The following is a 19,728-nucleotide window of genomic DNA, read 5'->3' as shown; positions in this document are numbered from 1 at the left end:
AAGGACAGATCCTGAAGCTGAGGCTCCAAGACTTTGGCCACCTCATGAGAAGAGAAGACTCCCTGGAAAAGACCCTGATGTTGGGAAAGATGGAGGGCACAAGGAGAAGGGGACGACAGAGGACGAGATGGTGGGACAGTGTTCTCAAAGCTACCAGCATGAGTTTGACCAAACTGGGGGAGGCAGTGGAAGACAGGAGTGCCTGGCGTGCTCTGGTCCAGGGGGTCACAAAGAGTTGGACACGACTAAACAACAGCTTGAAAAGGCATGGCCTGAGGAGAGTCCCAAGGGCCAGGTAGAGAGGTTTGGAGGGCCACACCTGGCCCTGAGGTTCTTCCACTCCAGGTTAGGGCTTAACCCAGTGGATCCCAGAGCGGTACCTATTTATCTACTTGCACTTTTTGTGTGCTTTCGAACTTCTTGGTTGGCAGGAGCTGGGACAGAGCGATGGAAGCCCAGCCAGTCGCGGGGATTCGAACTGCCAACCTTATGATCGGCAAGCCCAAGAGGCTCGGTGATTTAGACCACAGCGCCTCCCGTTCCCCTCTTTAGAGAATAGGGGCCACTGGGAATGTGTTTATGGAACCAAGGAGATAGTGGCCCGAAAAAGATTAGGGAACCACAGGCTTAAACCATGACCACTGCCCAGAATGTTATGACTTAGGGGGGAGCAGGGATGTGCTTGTTGGGGGGCACGGAGTGGGGCTTATGGGAGCAGGACAAGGAAGCCGACTTGGAGCAGAAGTTCCTGTGCTCAGGACAGACTTCTGCCTCCGCTTACGCTGCAGCTTTTGGGTCTTTGCACATGAAACTATTTCTCCGGAATGACTTCCCACGTGAAGAACGAAGGGTAAGGTTACTGATCTCCAACAGGCTGGCCTTTTTCGTTTTTCAAAAAATGAAAGAGTGGGAACATCTCCTGTTCCAAGCTTCCACCCACAGGTCTGGAAACCCAAACAAAAACTCCTTTTTCAGCCCTCTTTGATCAAGCCAGAGAGCGGAGAGTTTCTCCTTTCACAGTCTCTGGGGAGCAGGCTTTTATGTTCCTGCGAACGGTGCAACCGGTTCCCCGAGAGATGGTCTCTCTGAGCAGCAAACTGAAGCTGTTGCAATGCTCAGGACAGGCTGCGAACCTGCTAGCAATAAAACCATCCGACTTTTAATGGGCTGAGCTGGAAGCAGCAGCAACACTTCTCCCCCTCCAACTCCAGGACAACGTGGTCCGAAATATCTGCTGAATACTGTGGAGGAGGACAGGTCCAAAAATAGCCAGGATAGACAGCGGGTCAAGTTTCTGCCTAATGGTTATGACATCGGAGCGGAAGAGAGGGAAAAACAGAGGGATGAGAATCCTGCTGTCAGCATTGCTTTAGAACGCTTTCATATATATATGAAATATATATATAAAGGTAAAGGTACCCCTGCCCGTACGGGCCAGTCGTGACCGACTCTGGGGTTGCGCGCCCATCTCGCTTAAGAGGCCGGGGGCCAGCGCTGTCCGGAGACACTTCCGGGTCACGTGGCCAGCATGACGAAGCTGCTCTGGCGAGCCAGCACCAGCGCAGCACACGGAAATGCCGTTTACCTTCCCGCTATAAAGCGGTCCCTATTTATCTACTTGCACTTAAGGGTGCTTTCGAACTGCTAGGTGGGCAGGAGCTGGGACCAAAAGACGGGGGCTCACCCCGCCGCGGGGATTCGAACCGCCGACCATGCGATCGGCAAGTCCTAGGCACTGAGGTTTTACCCACAGCGCCACCCATGTCTCCATATACACACACACACACACACACACATTTTTATTCATTTTTTAACATACCAGTTCCAACAGTCATACAACATATCTTCTCATCTTATACAATATTTTTGACTTCCGTCAACACCTCTGATGATTTTCCGTTCTTTATCACTTATTCTGCATTTCTTAATTTCTATATTACATTTAACTATCCTTAACTAATAATTCTTTTCATAGTCTTTCTTGCAGTATTTCAAATAATACACCTTACAAAACTTCTTGCAGTCCTACCAGCGTAATCTGTGCATCAGAACTACTTTGCAAATAGTTCATATATTTATTCCAGTTTCCAAGAATCTCTGATCCCTGGAACACTTTCAGCGGACTCCGAGACCCCTGTGCACCCTCTAGGGCTAGACGTCAGAAAAGTTCTGCTGGATCAGGCTGAAGATCCACCTATTTCAGTGGTTCCCATAGCGGGTGGGCAACACTGACCCCCTGTAATGCAGGAATCTCAATTAAGCATCCAGGACAAGGCAGCTCCCCGTGTTCCTATGGAATGATTTTAGGATTGGTACCCCGGCCCTATAAAGGGCTCTTGGGACAAGCCCCCTTCAGCTGTAACTCTTCGCAGACCATTCGCTTTGGCAAAATGTGAAACGGATGCCACTCCTCTTTGCACCGCCATCCAGCCTTGGTTCTGAACGCTAGGGATTAAAAGGCAAAAAGCAACGCCGAGAAAACACCCTCGGAAATGTTCCTTACTAGGGCTGCGAAGAGATGTCATTTTTAGAAAATAAAAACAGAAGAATCCCCAAGGTAGCCTTCGGTCCACGACTGCACGACATTCAGCACACGGATATTTTTAAACACAGACTAGGCTCTAAATGAGGTTATGCACACCTGCAAGGAAGATCCAGGCCTCCCCGTTAACCAGCTCCAGTTAATTACAGCACAATCTCCTTCGGTTAATGCGCACGCTTTAAATAAATTAGGAAGGCTTGTTCAAACAGGTGCAGGGGGAGGGAAGCAAGATTAGAGGTGAGGCGACGCGGCTGGAATTCACCGGCTAAGGCTGATGAATCCTGGTCTTCTCTACGGCAGCCGCAGAGTTGGAAGGGACCCCGTGGGGTCATCTAGTCCAACCCCCTGAAGTGCAGGAATCACAGATAAAGCATCTCTGGCAAGTGGCCAGCCAACCTCTGCCTAAAAACCTCCCAGGGAGCCCGTTCCACCGCCAAACAGCTCTTACCGTGGTGTGCAGTAGAAAAAAGACCGTCACGGAACCGAGACATTACACAAAACAAATGAAATAGCATGAAAATCCCTGAAATGAGAAATAATCGACTAAAAATAATAATCAAAAAGTTTAAGGGGAAAATTAGAAAAACCTAGAATTGAACAAAGCCTTAACGGGATGCCGGCTACAAACCACGTTTCACTGAACTATTCAGTTTCCTCAGAAGGAAATAAGAGAAATCATAAACCTTAAATGACCAAATTCAAAGAAAGTCCCAAAAATTCTGAAATATTATAATCCTAGCTCGACCTAGGTGAAGCAAAGCTCCATAATAAAGGATTGAGGACTCAAAGGTACAGTTTCTAAAAAGTTTCTGTACCTAAAAGGTACAGTTTCTAAAACTGAGTTGGACCTTCCACATGCAAAGCAGATGCTCTAACACTGAGCTATGCCCCCACCCTCCCGCCGCTGCTCAGCTATGGCCCTTTACCACGTTATCTACCTGTGGAACTCACCTCCACAGGATGCTCAGACGGATCACACCTGAGAAAGTTCAAGAGAAACACACAGCAACCAACCAACGGATAAGCAGGACTGCTAGCCGTGAGAAGCAGAGAACATCACCTTCCACATTCAGCGGCTGAATCATAGGACAGTAGAGTTGGAAGGGACCCTGAAGGATCATCTATCTCAACCCCCCTGCAATGCAGGACTATGCAGCTGCCCCATAAGGGGACTGAACCTGCAACCTTGGCGTTATCAGCACCATGTTCTCACCAACTGAGCCATCCAGGAGTAGCAGAGGGGTGGATTCCGACATCATCGGCTGCTTTTGAATTTCCCGGGTCTTTGGGTAAGCCAGAATGAACCTAGGGAAATTCTGCGCACAGAATTAGCTCCATCACCAAGCGGTAAGGTAGATGTTCTCTCCTAAAAATATCACCTCTGCCATGGATCCATCAGCCACCGTCTCTGCTCCCATCCACAATGGATGGATGTCGCCGCTGCACTACCTTACAGGGACGTTGTAAGGGTTGCTGGGCCAAAACACACAAAACGCTTTGGGCACCAAAGGTCACAGAATCATACCTCATGTTATGTCGGCTTCAGGTTGTGTGTTTTCATCTTGGGTTACTTCCGGGTTTCGCCGCTCGCGCATGCGCCACAGCTGTCAACTTTTCCCTTTTCTTGCGAGAAATCCTATTCGGAATAAGGGAATTTCCCTTAAAAAGGGGGAAACGTTGACAGCTATGGCATGCGCAGAAGCGCCAAATCGCAACACGTGCCTTCGCAGACGTGGCGCTTCGAGTTGCGGGCTTTTCACGTTACGGACGGGCCTCCAGAACGGATCCCGTCTGTAACACGAAGTACCATTATAAAACTGTAGAGTTGGAGGAAAAACCCCCCGCCCAGCAAAAAAAGGGGTCATCAAGTCTAACTCCCTGCAATTCAGGAATTACAGGCTAAGATAATTGTCATTATTATTATCATCATCATCATCATCATCATCATCATCATCCGAGATAATATTTCTCGCAGCTGCAACCATTCAAGTCCACAGAACCCGCAGAACATGTGCGCAACAGCCACCTGGGTTTTGTGGTCAGATACGGCGCGGTATCCAAGTGCAACACCGCCGTGTGACATGCAAACAAGCCCTGCCTGGGTGACCGGCTGGAGATGAGCTACAGAGCCAGCGGGCGACCCCTTTTCGGGGTCCCCTCTGCGCCGGCGTGATGCGGAGCCGCTGCGCCCACCCCAAGCGCCGAGCCTCGAGCAGCGGCCGCCCGACTCAGGAGGTCAAACCGAAATCGGCACCTGCTGGGAAAAGAAGCGCGACGGGGAGCGGTTGACCCCAAGCTCTTCCCGCGGAGCTGCTAAGAGAGAAAGAGAGAGGGGCACCCAGGTTAGAAAGGGTGTCAGAGAGGGGAGAAGCGTGAAGGCGATGTTATAAGGGGGGAGCCGAGTGGAGGCGAAGAAGCTGCAGGAGAGAGAAGGCGGTGGAGTTGGCGTCTACGTCTAAAGGAGAGAGGGAGGTGCTCCAAGAGCACACGCACCCTACCATGGCGTTCCTCCATATAGGGCTTGGGTTTCTTTCTCAATTTGGACGACTTCTTATTGTTCCTTTCCAGGAGTTCTTTAATGTGCAGAGTCACTGGGGAACAAACAGAACGATGAGGACCACGGAATGGAACACAAAGACAGCAAGAGAGAGGGGGGGGTACGGATTTCAAACACAGGAAGAACAAAATAAAGGAAATAAAAATAAAATTAAAAAATGAGCAAGACAGCTCTGTTTTCAATGCCGGCCGGCTCAGGCAGGTCTTTCCCCCCTGCACCTTACCTGGGTGTCACCGGAGAGGAGCTAGAATGCACCAGTGGCGTTGAAGAATTGCTGTGATGGAGGGGAACCCAAAGGCCGTGTAGTCCAACCCACTGCGATTGCAGCCAATTGTCTCCACAGGCACAGGGGGTCTGCATTAAGGACCTGCCAAAGGTCTTAAGAGTTTCAGTTTGGCGGGGTAGAAACTAGTGGTTTTGGTGGGGCAGGAGCCTCACACCCCTAAACTCCTATGTTTAAATCTTGAAAATATTATATTATTATTATTATTATTATTATTATTATTATTATTACTACTACTACTACTACTACTACTACTATTACTATTATTATATTGAATAATATACCACCCTATACCCAGAGGTCTCAGGGCGGTTCACAGAACAAAATAAAAGAATAAAACCTAATAACCCAATTTGCAATCTCCCAAACCTATTTAGCGCCATTCTGTCCACTCGCTTCTGGATTATTCCTATGGATGAGCCCATCTAATCGAGGGTCACATAGTGAAACGAGGATGGTGTCACAATTAACGCAGTAATTGATATCTGACTCCGTAATGACTGCAAGTGAGAGCAACGGAGAACCAGGAAGTTGAATAACGGTTTGGGGCCAGGATACGTTGCAAACAAAACAAGGAGTTTGGCGCGTCTTGCTCAGAGAAGCCACGATCTGTAAGCCGAGGACAAATCTTGGCTTGCAGGTTTGCTTGGAGTAAAACAAACCACCCCCCTCGGTTCAGGCGAAATGCTGAGCCAGGGATCAGGGCTGGGAGAAGGAGGCTTTTCCAAGCACCTCAGGTGGAAACGAGATACACACTCAGGTGGAATGCAAGAAGAGCCATCTGGATCAGGCCAGTGGCCCACCCCACCCAAGATGATCTGTCTCACCCCCTTCCTGACGAAATGTCACCTTTATTAATTTACATTTTTTATCCCAGGAGGATTACAACCTGTCTGTAAGTCGATCATCTCTGGCTACCCGCGACTGCCATTTTAATATTACAGTCATATCTCATGCTACGTTTGCTTCAGGTTGCGCGTTTTCAGGTTGTGTCCTGTGGCGACCCAGCAGTAACAGAATGGGATACTTCCGGGTTTTGCCGCTCACGCATGTGCAGACGCGCAAAATGACGTCACGCGCATGCGCAGAAGCGGCGAATCGCGACCTGCGTGTGCGCAGACGCGGGTTGCGTTCTTTTCAGGTTGCAAACAGGCCTCCGGAACGGATCCCGTTTGCAACCGGAGGTACCACTATATATCTGTCAACTTGTTTTCTTTTTATTCTACCCTATCCTTCGAGCCGACGGTCAGAGCAGCTTATAAATTCAAGCTTCCTGGGGCATTTCTGTTAAAACTGAAAGGGGCAATAATACAGTTCCTTAAATAAACGAGCACAGCAACACTTTGGGGTTGCCAGCACATCGAAAGGAATCTCCATAAGAGAACTGCAAACCATTTTATTCTATTTTTTACTACGCTGGCCAACTGGAGGAGAGTTTCTACCCTTCCAGAAATACCTTTAGTACAGCCTCCCCTATCCTAGGACTCTCCAGATGTCTGGGGCTACAAGCTCCCACCAGCCCTATGTAATCGTAGCCCCAAACACCTGAAGGCAGAAGGTTCGGGAAGGTTGCCTAGGCGAGTTAAACATGCCCACACACCCAACAGCCCCTGGGATTTTAACAGAACTCCCTAACCTCTTTATAACTGTCCTGGCGACATCTAGGATTGCGCTGAAGGTAAATAATACTCCGTGATGGTAGAGATAAAAGGAGAATTCAAGAATCATAGAGGTGGAAGGGAACCCTGAGGGTCATCCAGTCCAACCCCCATCAGATGCAAGAATCTCAACTAAGGATGGGCACCGCTAGCACTGAACCCCTATTCTCTCCAGGGCCAGATCCATGCTACTCAGGGGTGGAAGGGGACAGAATGAATGAATGAATCCTTGGGCTGGCACTGTGCAGGAGCTCTTCCAAGTGACACGACTCCAGCGGCAGGGAAAGCATGGCTGTTGCTAACATAAAATGGCACAGGGTGGAGAACAGATACAAATGAATCGAGGACTCGACTGGCATATGTCAGGTGCAGATGGGGCCAGCTCTTCCCAAGTGGCTGGAACGGGAAAGAGTGGTGCTGATCACTACCGGCACTCCTGAACCATGAGGCTTCCAGAGAGAAAAATCCAGCAATGGATCACAACCATGTGCAAGAAACGAGTTTGATGTGCTCACAGTGTGGCTCAGACCCGGTGCGTGGGTGTGTTTGTGTGTGCCTGTTGGCTCCCAGTACGTTTCCGAGCACAATTCAAAGTGTTGGTGCTGACCTTTAAAGCCCTAAACGGCCTCAGTCCAGTATACCTGAAGGAGTGTCTCCACCCCCATCGTTCTGCCTGGACACTGAGGTCCAGTGCCGAAGGCCTTCTGGCGGTTCCCTCACTGCAAGAAGCCAAGTTACAGGGAAGCAGGCAGAGGGCCTTCTCGGTAGTGGCATCCGCCCTGTGGAACGCCCTCCCACCAGATGTCAAAGAGAACAACAACTACTAGACTTTTAGAAGACATCTGAAGGCAGCCCTGTTTAGGGAAGCTTTTAATGTTTAATAGGTTATTGTATTTTAGTGTTCTGTTGGAAGCCACCCAGAGTGGCTGGGGAAACCCAGCCAGATGGGCGGGGTATAAATAATTATTATTATTATTATTATTATTATTATTATTATTATTATTATTATTATTATTATTAGTGTTCCGTTCCACACCCCTGGATAAAGCAAGCAAAGAGCCCTTTCCCCATTATTCACTCTCTGCCCCCAGATTCATACTTGAGAGAGAGAGGAAAAGACAGAGAATCCCACTGTTACCCCTCATTGAATGAGGATGACACGACTGTGTGCTGGCGGCATCGCGGCCGCTCAACCAATCAGCACTCTTCCTGCTCCGGGCTAATTTGCAAACCAGAGAGGGGGCCGTTGCATGCGTAGCAAATTCTCAATGGTAATTATCAGCACGGCAACCGGCTTTGAAATCCGGGTCATGTGTGGGCGGAAGGAAAGAAAGAAAGGAGTAGTGCTCCTTAGGCCAATCTACTCAACGTGCCCGATAGTTACTGATATCCCACAATAAGCCCTGCCTGCTGCAATGGGTTTGCCGCCACCTTTGCAGGTAAAATCAAGCACGCTCAGCCAGAATTGCAGAACCTCTGCGGATGCCTCTGGGTGTCCCATAAGCGGGGCAAGGAGACAATGGCCTTCCCTTGTTGTTTGCTATCCAGCAGCTGGAAGCCCAAGGTACACTGCCTCTGAAGCTGGAGGTTCTGTTCCATTATCATGCCTAATTACTGCTCTTCCGCTTCCATGTCAAATTTTAAAAGCCAGCAAGGCAGGCTGAAACCCTACCCACCTGTGCCCTGTTTCGCCAGAGTGGTGCATGCTCTGGTTATCTCTCGCTTGGGCTACTGCAATGCGCTCTACGTGGGGCTACCTTTGAAGGTGACTCAGAAACTGCAATTCAAAGTGTTGGTGCTGACCTTGAAAGCCCTAAATGGCCTCGGCCTAGTAGACCTGAAGGAGCGTCTCCACCCTCATTGTTCTGCCCGGACACTGAGGTCCAGCTCCGAGGGCCTTCTGGCAGTTCCCTCACTGCAAGAAGCTAAGTTACAGGGAACCAGGCAGAGGGCCTTCTCGGTGGTGGCGCCCGCCCTGTGGAACGTCCTCCCTTCCGATGTCAAGGAAATAACTTCAATCATACTTCAGGTTACAGAAGCTTCAGGTTGCATTATTTCGGGTTACGGACCACCGAAACCCAGAAGTACCGGAACAGGTTACTTCCGGGTTTCGGCGGTTGCACATGTGCAGAAGTGCTAAATCACGCTTTGCGCATGCGCATAAGCGCCAAATCGCAACCCACGTGTGCGCAGACGCCTCTGTGGGTTGCAAACGTGCATCCCGCACGGATCACGTTCGCAACCCAAGCATCCACTGTGCCTGACTTTTAGAAGACACCTGAAAGCTGCTTCAGGGTTGCTACAACCGGCAGAAAAATTATTAAGTGGTCATTAAGACCCTCAGCGATTTATAAGTTGTCTGGCGGGGGTGTGGCAAGGCTATTTGGGAGCAATCATTCTAAACTTTAAAGCCCCAAATGTTTTAGATGTCTCCTCAAATGGGGAGCTGCTCCAAAAACTTGATGATTTGGGCTGCCCTTTCCCAGCCAACCATTCAAAGAATCGTGGAATTGTAGAGTTGGAAGGGACCCCAAGGGTCATCTAGTCCAACCCCCTGAAATGCAGGAATCTCAGCTGAAGAATCCCTGTCAACTGCTATCCCTTCTCCCTTGCCACATGGCTTTTAGCTCAAAGGCCTTTTTGCAAACAGTCCAGACTGATGGCAGCTCTCCTGTTGCTTGATAGAGCAGCCTTGCTAACCAAGATTCCTTCCAACTGGCCAGGCCAATAATTGCATTTCTAGACCTCCTGCATGAAAAGCGGGGGGTTCTAGGACTGAGCTATCCCGCTTTCCCCACTGTCGCTCTTCCTGCGTTTTTTACAAAGCCCGCCTTCTGCAAGACACTGAGGACTAGGGACTTGCCGTCCTCAAGTGGAGCCGAAGGCAGAAGCGTAAAGAAAGCCAGTTTCGAGCTGGACTTGCTTCCTGCACGGTGAACTGCAGAAAGGGGCCGTGTGGAGGTCGTGCATCCTGTTCGGTCCAAAGGAGACTGTCTCCAAGGGCAAAAGGCAAGGGAGCAATGCATTTCTACATCTCATTAATGAAATCATTTCCCTCCTGCCGCTCATCAGGCGGAGAACATTAGCTGAGGGAGGGCCTTCGGTGGGGAGCCGGGATGCGGTTTGCTGCTTAATGATTTAGAATAACAGCCGTGTGTTAACAGAGCCTAGGATAGCCAATTAGCAGCTTTAACTGCAGAGCCCTATTGCAAAGGGGGGGGGGCGAGATCACTGATGATTCAAGGACTGCCATATTGCAGCTGACATTTGTAGGGAAATGACGCAGTTTAGCAGGATGAGGGTGAAACGCAACTTTGCAAAAGAGGCAGCAGCTGACGTTTCCGAGGGAAGGTGGTCCGGGGGGGGGGAGAGAGAGCCCCCCCTCCTTGGTCTTCGCTTTTGAATCAGGGGCTCCCAAATGCCCACTCAGGGGCAGTGAGGTCATTTCTTCAGATTCCAACCAGACCTTAAACCAGGGGTCAGCAAACTTTTTCAGCAGGGAGCTGGTCCACTGTCCCTCAGACCTTGGGGGGGGCGGACTATATATTTGGGGGGGGGGAATGAACAAATTCCCATGCCCCACAAATAACCCAGAAATGCATTTTAAATAGAAACACACCTTCTACTCATGTAAAAACATGCTGATTCCCAGACCGTCTGCGGGCCGGATTTAGAAGGCAATTGGGCCAGATCTGGCCCACGGGCCTTAGTTTGCCAACCCATGCCTTAAATCTACCAGGACAAATCCCATCTGGAAACACCCCCCCAGTGCAAGGGCACCATCAAAATTCAACAGTGCTCTGCTTGCTTTTGGTTGCAAAACATTGTTTGGCGGATTATGAGTGCTGTGTCGCTTTGTGAAATTTCATAATGTGACTTTTCTTGCAGTTGTGCCGCTCGGCCTATTTTTTGTCATTAACCGTGCTTTACAGAAGGTGGCTGTTTTACAGAAACGAAGCAACTATTCCAGCCCTTACCCTTTCGGGTTATTTTACTTGGTCAATATTATCGGGGGAAAGCCCAGAGTGGCTGGGGAAACTCAGCCAGATGGGTGGGGTATAAATAATAAATTATTATTATTATTATTATTATTATTATTATTATTATTATTATTATTATTAAAGCTGAAAAGAAAGAAAGAAAGAAACCCTCATGCTTTGTGTGTTCCCCGTGTCTAGCTCAAGAGCCACCAAACTCGTTTCGTGCCGGATCTCACGCTGGATTTTGCTGAGCCTCGGAAAAGGGCAGCTAACGTTTCCTAACACCTTGAGCTGACCAGGTGTGCCCTTCCCCTTCCTCGCTGCCTTACCTTTCGTGTCGTTCACCGGGTCCATGTGCCTGTAGATGTACCCTTCCAGGTAGGAGTGGAACTTGGGCGTGGGAGGGAAGAAAGCCAGGCAGATGGACATGAGCTCCCAACCCCGGGCCAGGCTCTCGTAGCGGAAGTTCTCGGTGGTCTGGCGGCACAGCTGGATGTAGAGTTCGTCCCGGAGGCCCTGCATGCTCCAGCCCTTGGTGGCGATCTCCAGGGCCACGTTGAGCTGGTCCGCCTTGGCCCTCCGGTCTCCCATGTACATCTGAATGAGCTTGAAGATCTCGCAGGCTTCCTTTTTGACGTTGCGGTCGGTGGTCATGATCATGGGCTTCTTGATGGACTCGCTGCTCCAGGCCAGCATGTTGGCGATGGAGACTTTGCGGCGGAAGAGGCCCTGCGTGTGCTTGTTGAAGTGCTTGGAGGCCCAGTTCTCGATGTCCGTCTCCGAGGAAGGCTTTCGCAGGTTGAAGGTGGGGAAGACACAGCTGGTGCTAGGCATCATGTTCCGGTTCTGGCGGCTGCTCTCAAACTGCGCGCAGGCGCCCAGGTCCTCTGACTGGAAGGGTGACAGAGAGACAAGGCAAGAGTGACGAGGCGGGCAGGACCACCTGCTTCTATAGTCCAGGGTGGATAGAAACCATTTATTTATTTTTTTAATCAGGTTATTTATTGAAATCAGATTTTTAAAATTGGATTTTTAAAATACAATGCTTTTGGAGGAAAATATCTTTCTAAAGGTAGTTTTCTATTTAAATTACATTATAGTCCAAAGGCTATTTATCAGGAAATAAGGATTTGCTTTAGGTTTTTCATGTGTGCTAAAATTCAGTCTAACTTTTTTTTTAATGTTTAATCACATCAGTTAACAAACATGGATACATATGTTATAATGTTATTGTTTTAGTTAAATAAATTATTTAAATTGTTATTAAGGAAATAGTCGTTTTTCTGCTTCCAATAAAGTACAGCAGAAAAGTTGCCCAAATATAAACAGTTAACTTCACGATAATTTCAGTTGGACTAGATGACCCTCGAGGTCCCTTAGCAACTCTACGATATCACTATATTCTTTCTGGTGCCTGCTAAAAATGGTTTTGTTCATAAAAGACTCCCCAGATGCTAAGAAAGCTGTTGCGAGTTTTAATCTGTTTTCAGTCTTTTATTTTAACTTTTTGATAGCATTTTCATTTTGGGTGACTTTACTGTTTTATCTTTTCCACAAACCGCTTTGAGGTTGCTGCTGTTGTTTACCACCGAGTGGCGTATAAATTTTATGAAATAAAGTAATTAAATAAGTGACCAGCACTCATCGTTCAGCCCAGACACAGAGGTCCAGCGCCAAGGGCCTTCTGGCGGTTCCCTCGCTGCGAGAAGCCAAGTTACAGGGAACCAGGCAGAGGGCCTTCTCGGTGGTGGCGCCCGTCCTGTGCAACGCCCTCCCATGAGATGTCAAGGAAATAAACAACTACCTGGCTTTTAGAAGACATCTGAAGGCAGCCCTGTTTAGGGAAGTTTTTAATGTTTGATGTTTTATTGTGTTTTTGATATTTTGTTGGGAGCCGCCCAGAGTGGCTGGGGAAACCTAGCCAGATGGGTGGGGTATAAATAATAATAAATTATGATTATGATTATGATTACTACTACTACTACTACTACTTTATTATTACTATTATCATTATTACCTGCCCCGGAGCTGAAACCCTCCAAACTTCCCACCCCTCTTGGCCAGTTACAAACAACATCTAGGGCAGCGGTTCTCAACCTGTGGCTCCCCAGATGTTGTTGGACTACAACTCCCATCATCCCTGAGCTCTGGCCTTGCTAGCTAGGGGTGATGGGGGTTGTAGTTCAACAACATCTGGGGACCCAGAGGTTGAGAAAGGCTGACCTAGGGACTCTTTTGCAGAACTGTCCCACCAATGACATCACTTTCCCACAAATTTGGCCGACATTGGAATCATCTCCCCCTCTACTTATTAACCACATTTCGTGGTCCAGACCCATAGTTAGAGTTGGTTAATTGAGAGCACCTGGCTTGAGAGCACTACATGTGAAAAGGATCTAGGAGTCTTGGTTGACCACAAACTTGACATGAGCCAACAGTGTGACGCGGCAGCTAAAAAAGCCAATGCAATTCTGGGCTGCATCAATAGGAGTATAGCATCTAGATCAAGGGAAGTAATAGTGCCACTGTATTCTGCTCTGGTCAGACCTCACCTGGAGTACTGTGTCCAGTTCTGGGCACCACAGTTCAAGAAGGACACTGACAAACTGGAACGTGTCCAGAGGAGGGCAACCAAAATGGTCAAAGGCCTGGAAACGATGCCTTATGAGGAACGGCTAAGGGAGCTGGGCATGTTTAGCCTGGAGAAGAGGAGGTTAAGGGGTGATATGATAGCCATGTTCAAATATATAAAAGGATGTCACATAGAGGAGGGAGAAAGGTTGTTTTCTGCTGCTCCAGAGAAGCGGACACGGAGCAATGGATCCAAACTACAAGAAAGAAGATTCCACCTAAACATTAGGAAGAACTTCCTGACAGTAAGAGCTGTTCGACAGTGGAATTTGCTGCCAAGGAGTGTGGTGGAGTCTCCTTCTTTGGAGGTCTTTAAGCAGAGGCTTGACAACCATATATCAGGAGTGCTCTGATGGTGTTTCCTGCTTGGCAGGGGGTTGGACTCGATGGCCCTTGTGGTCTCTTCCAACTCTATGATTCTATGATTCTATGATTCTAATTGATAGCACTTGGGGGGAAAGAGTCAGAACTTGGGGGACATATCTCTTATTTGCACCTAGAAAATCCCTGGCTGAGTAACAGGTTGGGGACAGGTGCCTGCCTAAGATCCCAGGGAAACTGAGGCTGAATCTTTCTGCCTGCCGCTACGTGTGTACGACACCCCTGAGGAAAGTCTAAATACCTTCTTATAGGACTTCCCTGCCATTCTGCTCCACTAACACTCATTTCTCAGCCAGGATGGAGAGAGTTAAACACTCCCCCCCCCCCACTGCAATTCTGAAAAGAAAATATAACCTCAGCAAACAAGATGCTCATTTCTCCAATGATGCTTTCTGAACAATGGTAGCTGTCATGGAGATATTCTCTGCAACGGCTCACAGGTGGCAGAGCAAACTGTGGCGTTTTGCAGCGGCCCAGCTCCTCTGTTAATTTGTTTAGGCCAGACTTCGCTTCTGCCAACCTGGCAAAACCTCCAGATGTTTCGGGCCACCGTGCATCGTCACCCAAAACATCTGGAGGGCACCGGGTTGACAAAGGCTGGTGTAGGTAGCTTGTAGTTCCAAGGGCCTAAATAAACTCTCCCTTTCCCTAGATCACAGGAACTAAAGGTGAGATCCTCTGGAGGAGACAAGAATCTCTCGTTGGGTCACTGACTGCGCCACTAACACACATGTGCATATTGTTATATTATCATTGCAATCAAATCCTTGCCAGGGGTTATTTTTAATTACCCAGATTTGAAGGCTTTTAAAGTCGCCATCTAAGCTCCCACTTAGGCCCCAAAGAATCTGGGGTGTAGCAAATCGTTTCCAAACAGCGGGAGGGCTTGGGAGCAAAGACACGCAGACATGCCCATCCCTAAAGCTGAGAACAGCCTTGGACTCCAAGCAAGGGAGCAGAGACCAGGGATCGGCTTATAATAAATCACACACATCTAAACGTGCGGCGGGATCGGCCTGGAGCGCCATAAATAGCTGTGCCAAAAAGCCGACCGAGGGGTGGTGAGCGGAGAAGCCCAAACTCCAGGGAGAGTGAGGAGAAGGAAGAAAACAACACCCCTTAACTTGATCAAATTTATACTCTGCTCGACTGTCAAGAAACCTCAAAGCGATTTACAAAACAAAGGAGAAGATAGTGCAATGAAATCATCGCTAAGAAAAATAGATTTAAGACATATGGAAAGTTAAAACAGCAATAGACCAAGAACCAAGAAAAAAAGTCATGTCAGCTTTCTAAGTAAGCCCGTCCACGTGAGGCTATTTTTATCAGGCACTGAAAAGAGTGCAGTCGTACCTTGGAAGTCGAATGGAATCCATTCCGGAGGTCCGTTCGACTTCCGAAACATTCAGAAACCAAAGCGCGGCTTCTGATTGGCTGCAGGAAACTCCTGCAGCCAATCAGAAGCCGCAGAAGCCCCACCGGACATTCAGCTTCCAAAAAACGTTTGAAAACCGGAACACTCGCTTCCAGGTTTTGATCGTTCGGGAGCCAAGGTGTTTGAGATCAAGGTACTGCTGTACAGGGAAGGTGCTTGCCTGGTATCAATCGGCAGGGAGTTCCAAAGGACAGGTGCTGCCGCACTAAAATATCGAATTCTTACAAACGTGGAATGGGTTCCAGTTCTGTCAATCGATCTTGCAGGTAAACTAGTCTCAAGTTGTTAAGGGCTTTGAATGCTAATAGTAACACCTTGGACTTGGCCCCATCGGTAGTTGGCAACCAGGGCAGATCTCTGTTCTGTGCCCAAGGCCTCACTCCTGTCAGCCCTTGCGCTGCAGCTCTCGGATGACGCGCAAGGGAAGCCCCACGCAGAGCGCACTGCAGTAATCTAGACATGAAGAAACACATGCACGGGGGGTGGAAGGGCTTCGGAGAGCTTTCCAAGAGCCGTGGGCCGGGGAGGAAGCAGAGGGGCACTGAGTTGAAGGTCCCCCAGGTCACCTTGAGTCCCAAAAAGGGCAGGGGGTCTTATGGCTCCCCCAAGGAAATGGGAAATGGCATGTGTTCCTTGGAAGCTGGGCAAGGAAAAAAGCAAGATGGAGGGGTCATCAGCTGCTCAACTCTGGCTCACTGTATCTGCCATGACTCTCACAGAATCTTAGAGTTGGAAGGGACCCCCAAAGCTCATCTAGCCCAACCCCCCTGCAATGCAGAAATCACAATTGTCTTCCCTTCTCCCTGCCCCCCTCATCAGCCAAGAACGCTCTCTTGAAGGTACCATCCATCCATCGACTTGGATCAGCGACTTGGCAAGCAGGTAGATGGGGTTGATCTCATGCCCTTACAGCAGTGGGGTCAGTGGGTCTGGCTGTTAAGCGTCAGGGGGTGGGCTAGATGACACGTGGGACCCCCTCCTGACTCTATGATTCTTTCATTCTGCTGGCGGCAGCTGAATGCTGATGGATGCTGATATGGCCTAGACCCTCGTACCTACAGGACCGCCTCTCCTGGTATGTCCCACAGAGGACCTTAGGGTCTTCAAACAAAAACATCTTGGAGGGCCTGGGCCACGGGGAGGTTAGGCTGGCCTCAACCAGAGCCAGGGCTTTTTCGGCCGTGGCCCCAATCTGGTGGAACGCTCTGTCACAAGAGACTAGGGCCCTGCGGGACTTGACATCTTTCCGCAAGGCCTGCAAGACAGAGCTGTTCCTCCAGGCCTTTGGCCAAGGCACAGCCTGACCCCCTTCTTTGGCGATCCTTGTAGAACTCTGGCCCAGTGGTTGCCATTTGATTTTGAATTGATTTTAGAATACTGATTTTAGAACGCTGTGTTACTTTTATTGCTGTTAGCCGCTCTGAGCCCGGCTTTGACTGGGGAGGGCAGGATATAAATAAATATTATTATTATTATTATTATTATTATTATTATTATTATTATTATTATTGAGCTCCCTTCCTTTAGTAGCCCTAGGAACAAGGGAAGCTGCCTTACCCCAGATCAGAGAATTGGTCCGCCTATCCCAATGCTGCCTGCTCGGACCGGCAGCAGCTCTTCTGAGACCTGAGCCAAAGTGAATCTGCCGAATGACTTCCTCCCAGGTCCCTTCAACTGGAGGTGGCAAGAACAGAAGCGGGGACATCTCTGCATGCAAAACACTGAGCTTCGAACCCTGCCCCTTTATCCCTTGAAGTCTGAGCCAAGGAAGGAAGCTTCCCTGCTTGGGATGACATTTGACAGCCCATGTTAAACAGGCCTGGGGGGGCAGGTGGAGGGGGGGGGCTTCAAGCCCCCTATTTCTGCAGCTCGGCTTTCCTCTGCTGAATCTCCCAGCAACACCCGACTGCTAAGCAGAGAATCGTTTTCCCCCAAGGGTTTGGATTGCTTGGCGTACAGAGGAAGAGGAGAATGCTCTCCCTTTAGAAAGAGCAGATTCAAATGAACAAACAGAGATTGAAATTTGTTTCGGAAGCCCCTTCCAGGGTGCCTTTATGAATTAGAGAGAGAGAGAGAAAGGGAGAGAGGGAGATCAGAACAGGCCCCTTGATGCAACACAGAGCACCAGCCTGCTCAAAGTATGACTCATCCAAGTTTCTTTGAAATCCTCTCCCCACTATGTTATTCACACAAAGCCTTTCATTTCCCAGAATCAAAATACTTTCCAGCTATTTTGTGTGTGTGTGTGTGTGTGTGTGTGTGTGTGTGTGTGTAAATGTCAGCTGCTCAGCGCTTCCAAGATCAGAAGTGAAAAACCCCAGGACGCGGTTCAAAACCTAAGATTTCGATACCCTGGCAAGCTTTGCTTAAGCGCCGCACTTGGCTTGGTTAATCATCCTGCAGCCCTATCTCACAGTCTTGCTTCTCATCTTTTAATTTTTATCTGTTGCCATAGCTGCTCTCTCTTATTATAGAATGAAATAAAAGAAAATCAAAGGGGGGGGGGGAGGAAAGAGAGAAGCGTGCATTCAAAAGCGGCGTTCTTCGTAGAGGAAAGAACATTGAGAGGCCCGTCCTTCCCCAATTTGAATTGTTATTATACTGTAGGTCAGCTAAGAAAGCCTTATACGAGCGCAACGTCAGATAAACACTGGCTGTGGTTTGGGCAGATGGACTTGGTGCATCTCCAAGCTCACTGGAGAATCTGCTATGGGGCTCAATAATAGTAATAAAAATAAAATTTTATTTATATCCTGCCCTCCCCAGCCGAAGCCGGGCTCAGAGTGGCTAACAACAATAAAAGTAACACGGCATTCTAAAATCAATTCATTTTAAACCAGAATCAAATTAATGGCAACCATTGGGCTAGAGTTCTGTGAGGATTACCAAAGGAGGGGGTCAGACTGTGCCTTGGCCAAAGGCCTGGTGGAACAGCTCCGTCTTGCAGGCCCTGCGGAAAGATGTCAAGTCCCGCAGGGCCCTAGTCTCTTGTGACAGAGCGTTCCACCAGATCGGGGCCACAGCCGAAAAGGCCCTGGCTCTGGTTGAGGCCAGCCTAACCTCCCTGTGGCTTGGGATCTCCAAGTCAATCCATCAATTGTAGACTTTTGACTTGATTAATAACCACCCTAAGAGATCTCCGTGAAGCCAGACTGAGCACTGTGTGGCACCTCACCTGTTGCTGGACCCCCAACTCCCATCACCCCCCAGGAAGGGGGATTGCCCATGGTCAGCAATGATGGGTGCAGCTGTTGAACAACATCTGGGGGGCCCACAAGATCTCCAACCTGTCTTATAGCATCTGGGGTGACTGGACAGACCAGCTGGCTCCACCAGCCTTGCCTTTAGCTCAGCATCATCTATTGATTGCTGGAAGACCAAGCGGATTCAAGGAGAGGGGAAGTAGACACACTGGTTGGTTTGGTGGTTTAATAGAGCAAACATCTCAGAATCCTAGAACTGTAGAGTTTGGACGGGATCCCAAGGATTATCTAGCCGTAAAATGTAAACCAGAGGCATCAATGAAAGCAGGTCTCCAGTTTTTTAGCGAAGAACCTAAGGACCTAAGAACAGCCTGGTGGATCAGGCCCTCAGCTCTCATGGCTCTGGTGCTGCTGGAGAAACAGTTTGGTTTACGGGTATCACGGATAAATTGACATAGGCCAGCACAGGAAATGGATTAAGCTGCAACTGTAGGCAAGTGAGGGTCAAAGATGACGAAGAATGCACAGAAGTGGCAGGAGCCAAAGGGGCTGGACATAGGACACAGGAAGCTGCCTGGTGATACAAACGAACCACAGAATTGTAGAGATGGAAGGGACCCCAAGGGACATCTAGTCCAACCTCCTGCAATGCATCTAACTCAGCAATGTCGAGACTGATTCGCAGTGGCTCTCCAGGGTTTCAGGCATCCCTGGAGACACCAGGAATTGAACCCGGGACCCTCTGCATGCAAAGCAGAGGCCCTATCATTGAGCTATGTCCCGTCCCCCAAAGGACACTGAGCAATACCAATACAACTCAGGCTGGAGACAACAACTCTTCTATAGCCTTAGTTCAAGGATGCCCAATATAGTAGTTTCAAAATCAGGGTTAGAGCACAAGGGCAAAGCATATCCCAAATTCAATCCCTGCCGGCATCTCCAGGTACAGCCAGGAACGTCCCCTACCCGAAACCCTGGAGGCAGCCACTGCTGGTCAGTACAGACTAATCTAAGCTAATGGAATAATAGTCTGACTCTGTAAAAGACCGATTCCTGTG

General features: G+C 49.0%; 1 protein-coding gene across 2 annotated transcripts in view; it reads right to left on the bottom strand.

Moving 5' to 3' along the window:
• The window catches only part of ARHGAP39 (Rho GTPase activating protein 39), a 206,587-nt gene that overhangs the window by 33,212 nt on the left and 153,647 nt on the right, over positions 1 to 19,728 (bottom strand). Inside the window, exons 5-6 of one of the 2 annotated variants that reach the window (XM_053395131.1) lie at positions 11,350 to 11,911; positions 5,041 to 5,133 (exon numbers count right to left, since the gene is read on the bottom strand). In XM_053395131.1, coding sequence (XP_053251106.1) covers positions 5,041 to 5,133; positions 11,350 to 11,911 — 655 coding nt within the window. The remainder of the gene's footprint in view (positions 1 to 5,040; positions 5,134 to 11,349; positions 11,912 to 19,728) is intronic. The other variant, XM_053395132.1, reaches the window with a different exon arrangement.

This window comes from Podarcis raffonei, chromosome 7, assembly GCF_027172205.1.
Source record: "Podarcis raffonei isolate rPodRaf1 chromosome 7, rPodRaf1.pri, whole genome shotgun sequence".
Taxonomy (NCBI): Eukaryota; Metazoa; Chordata; class Lepidosauria; order Squamata; family Lacertidae; genus Podarcis; species Podarcis raffonei.
The sequence above is the reverse complement of the archived record's forward strand: the minus strand, read 5'-3'. Positions and strand labels throughout refer to the sequence as shown.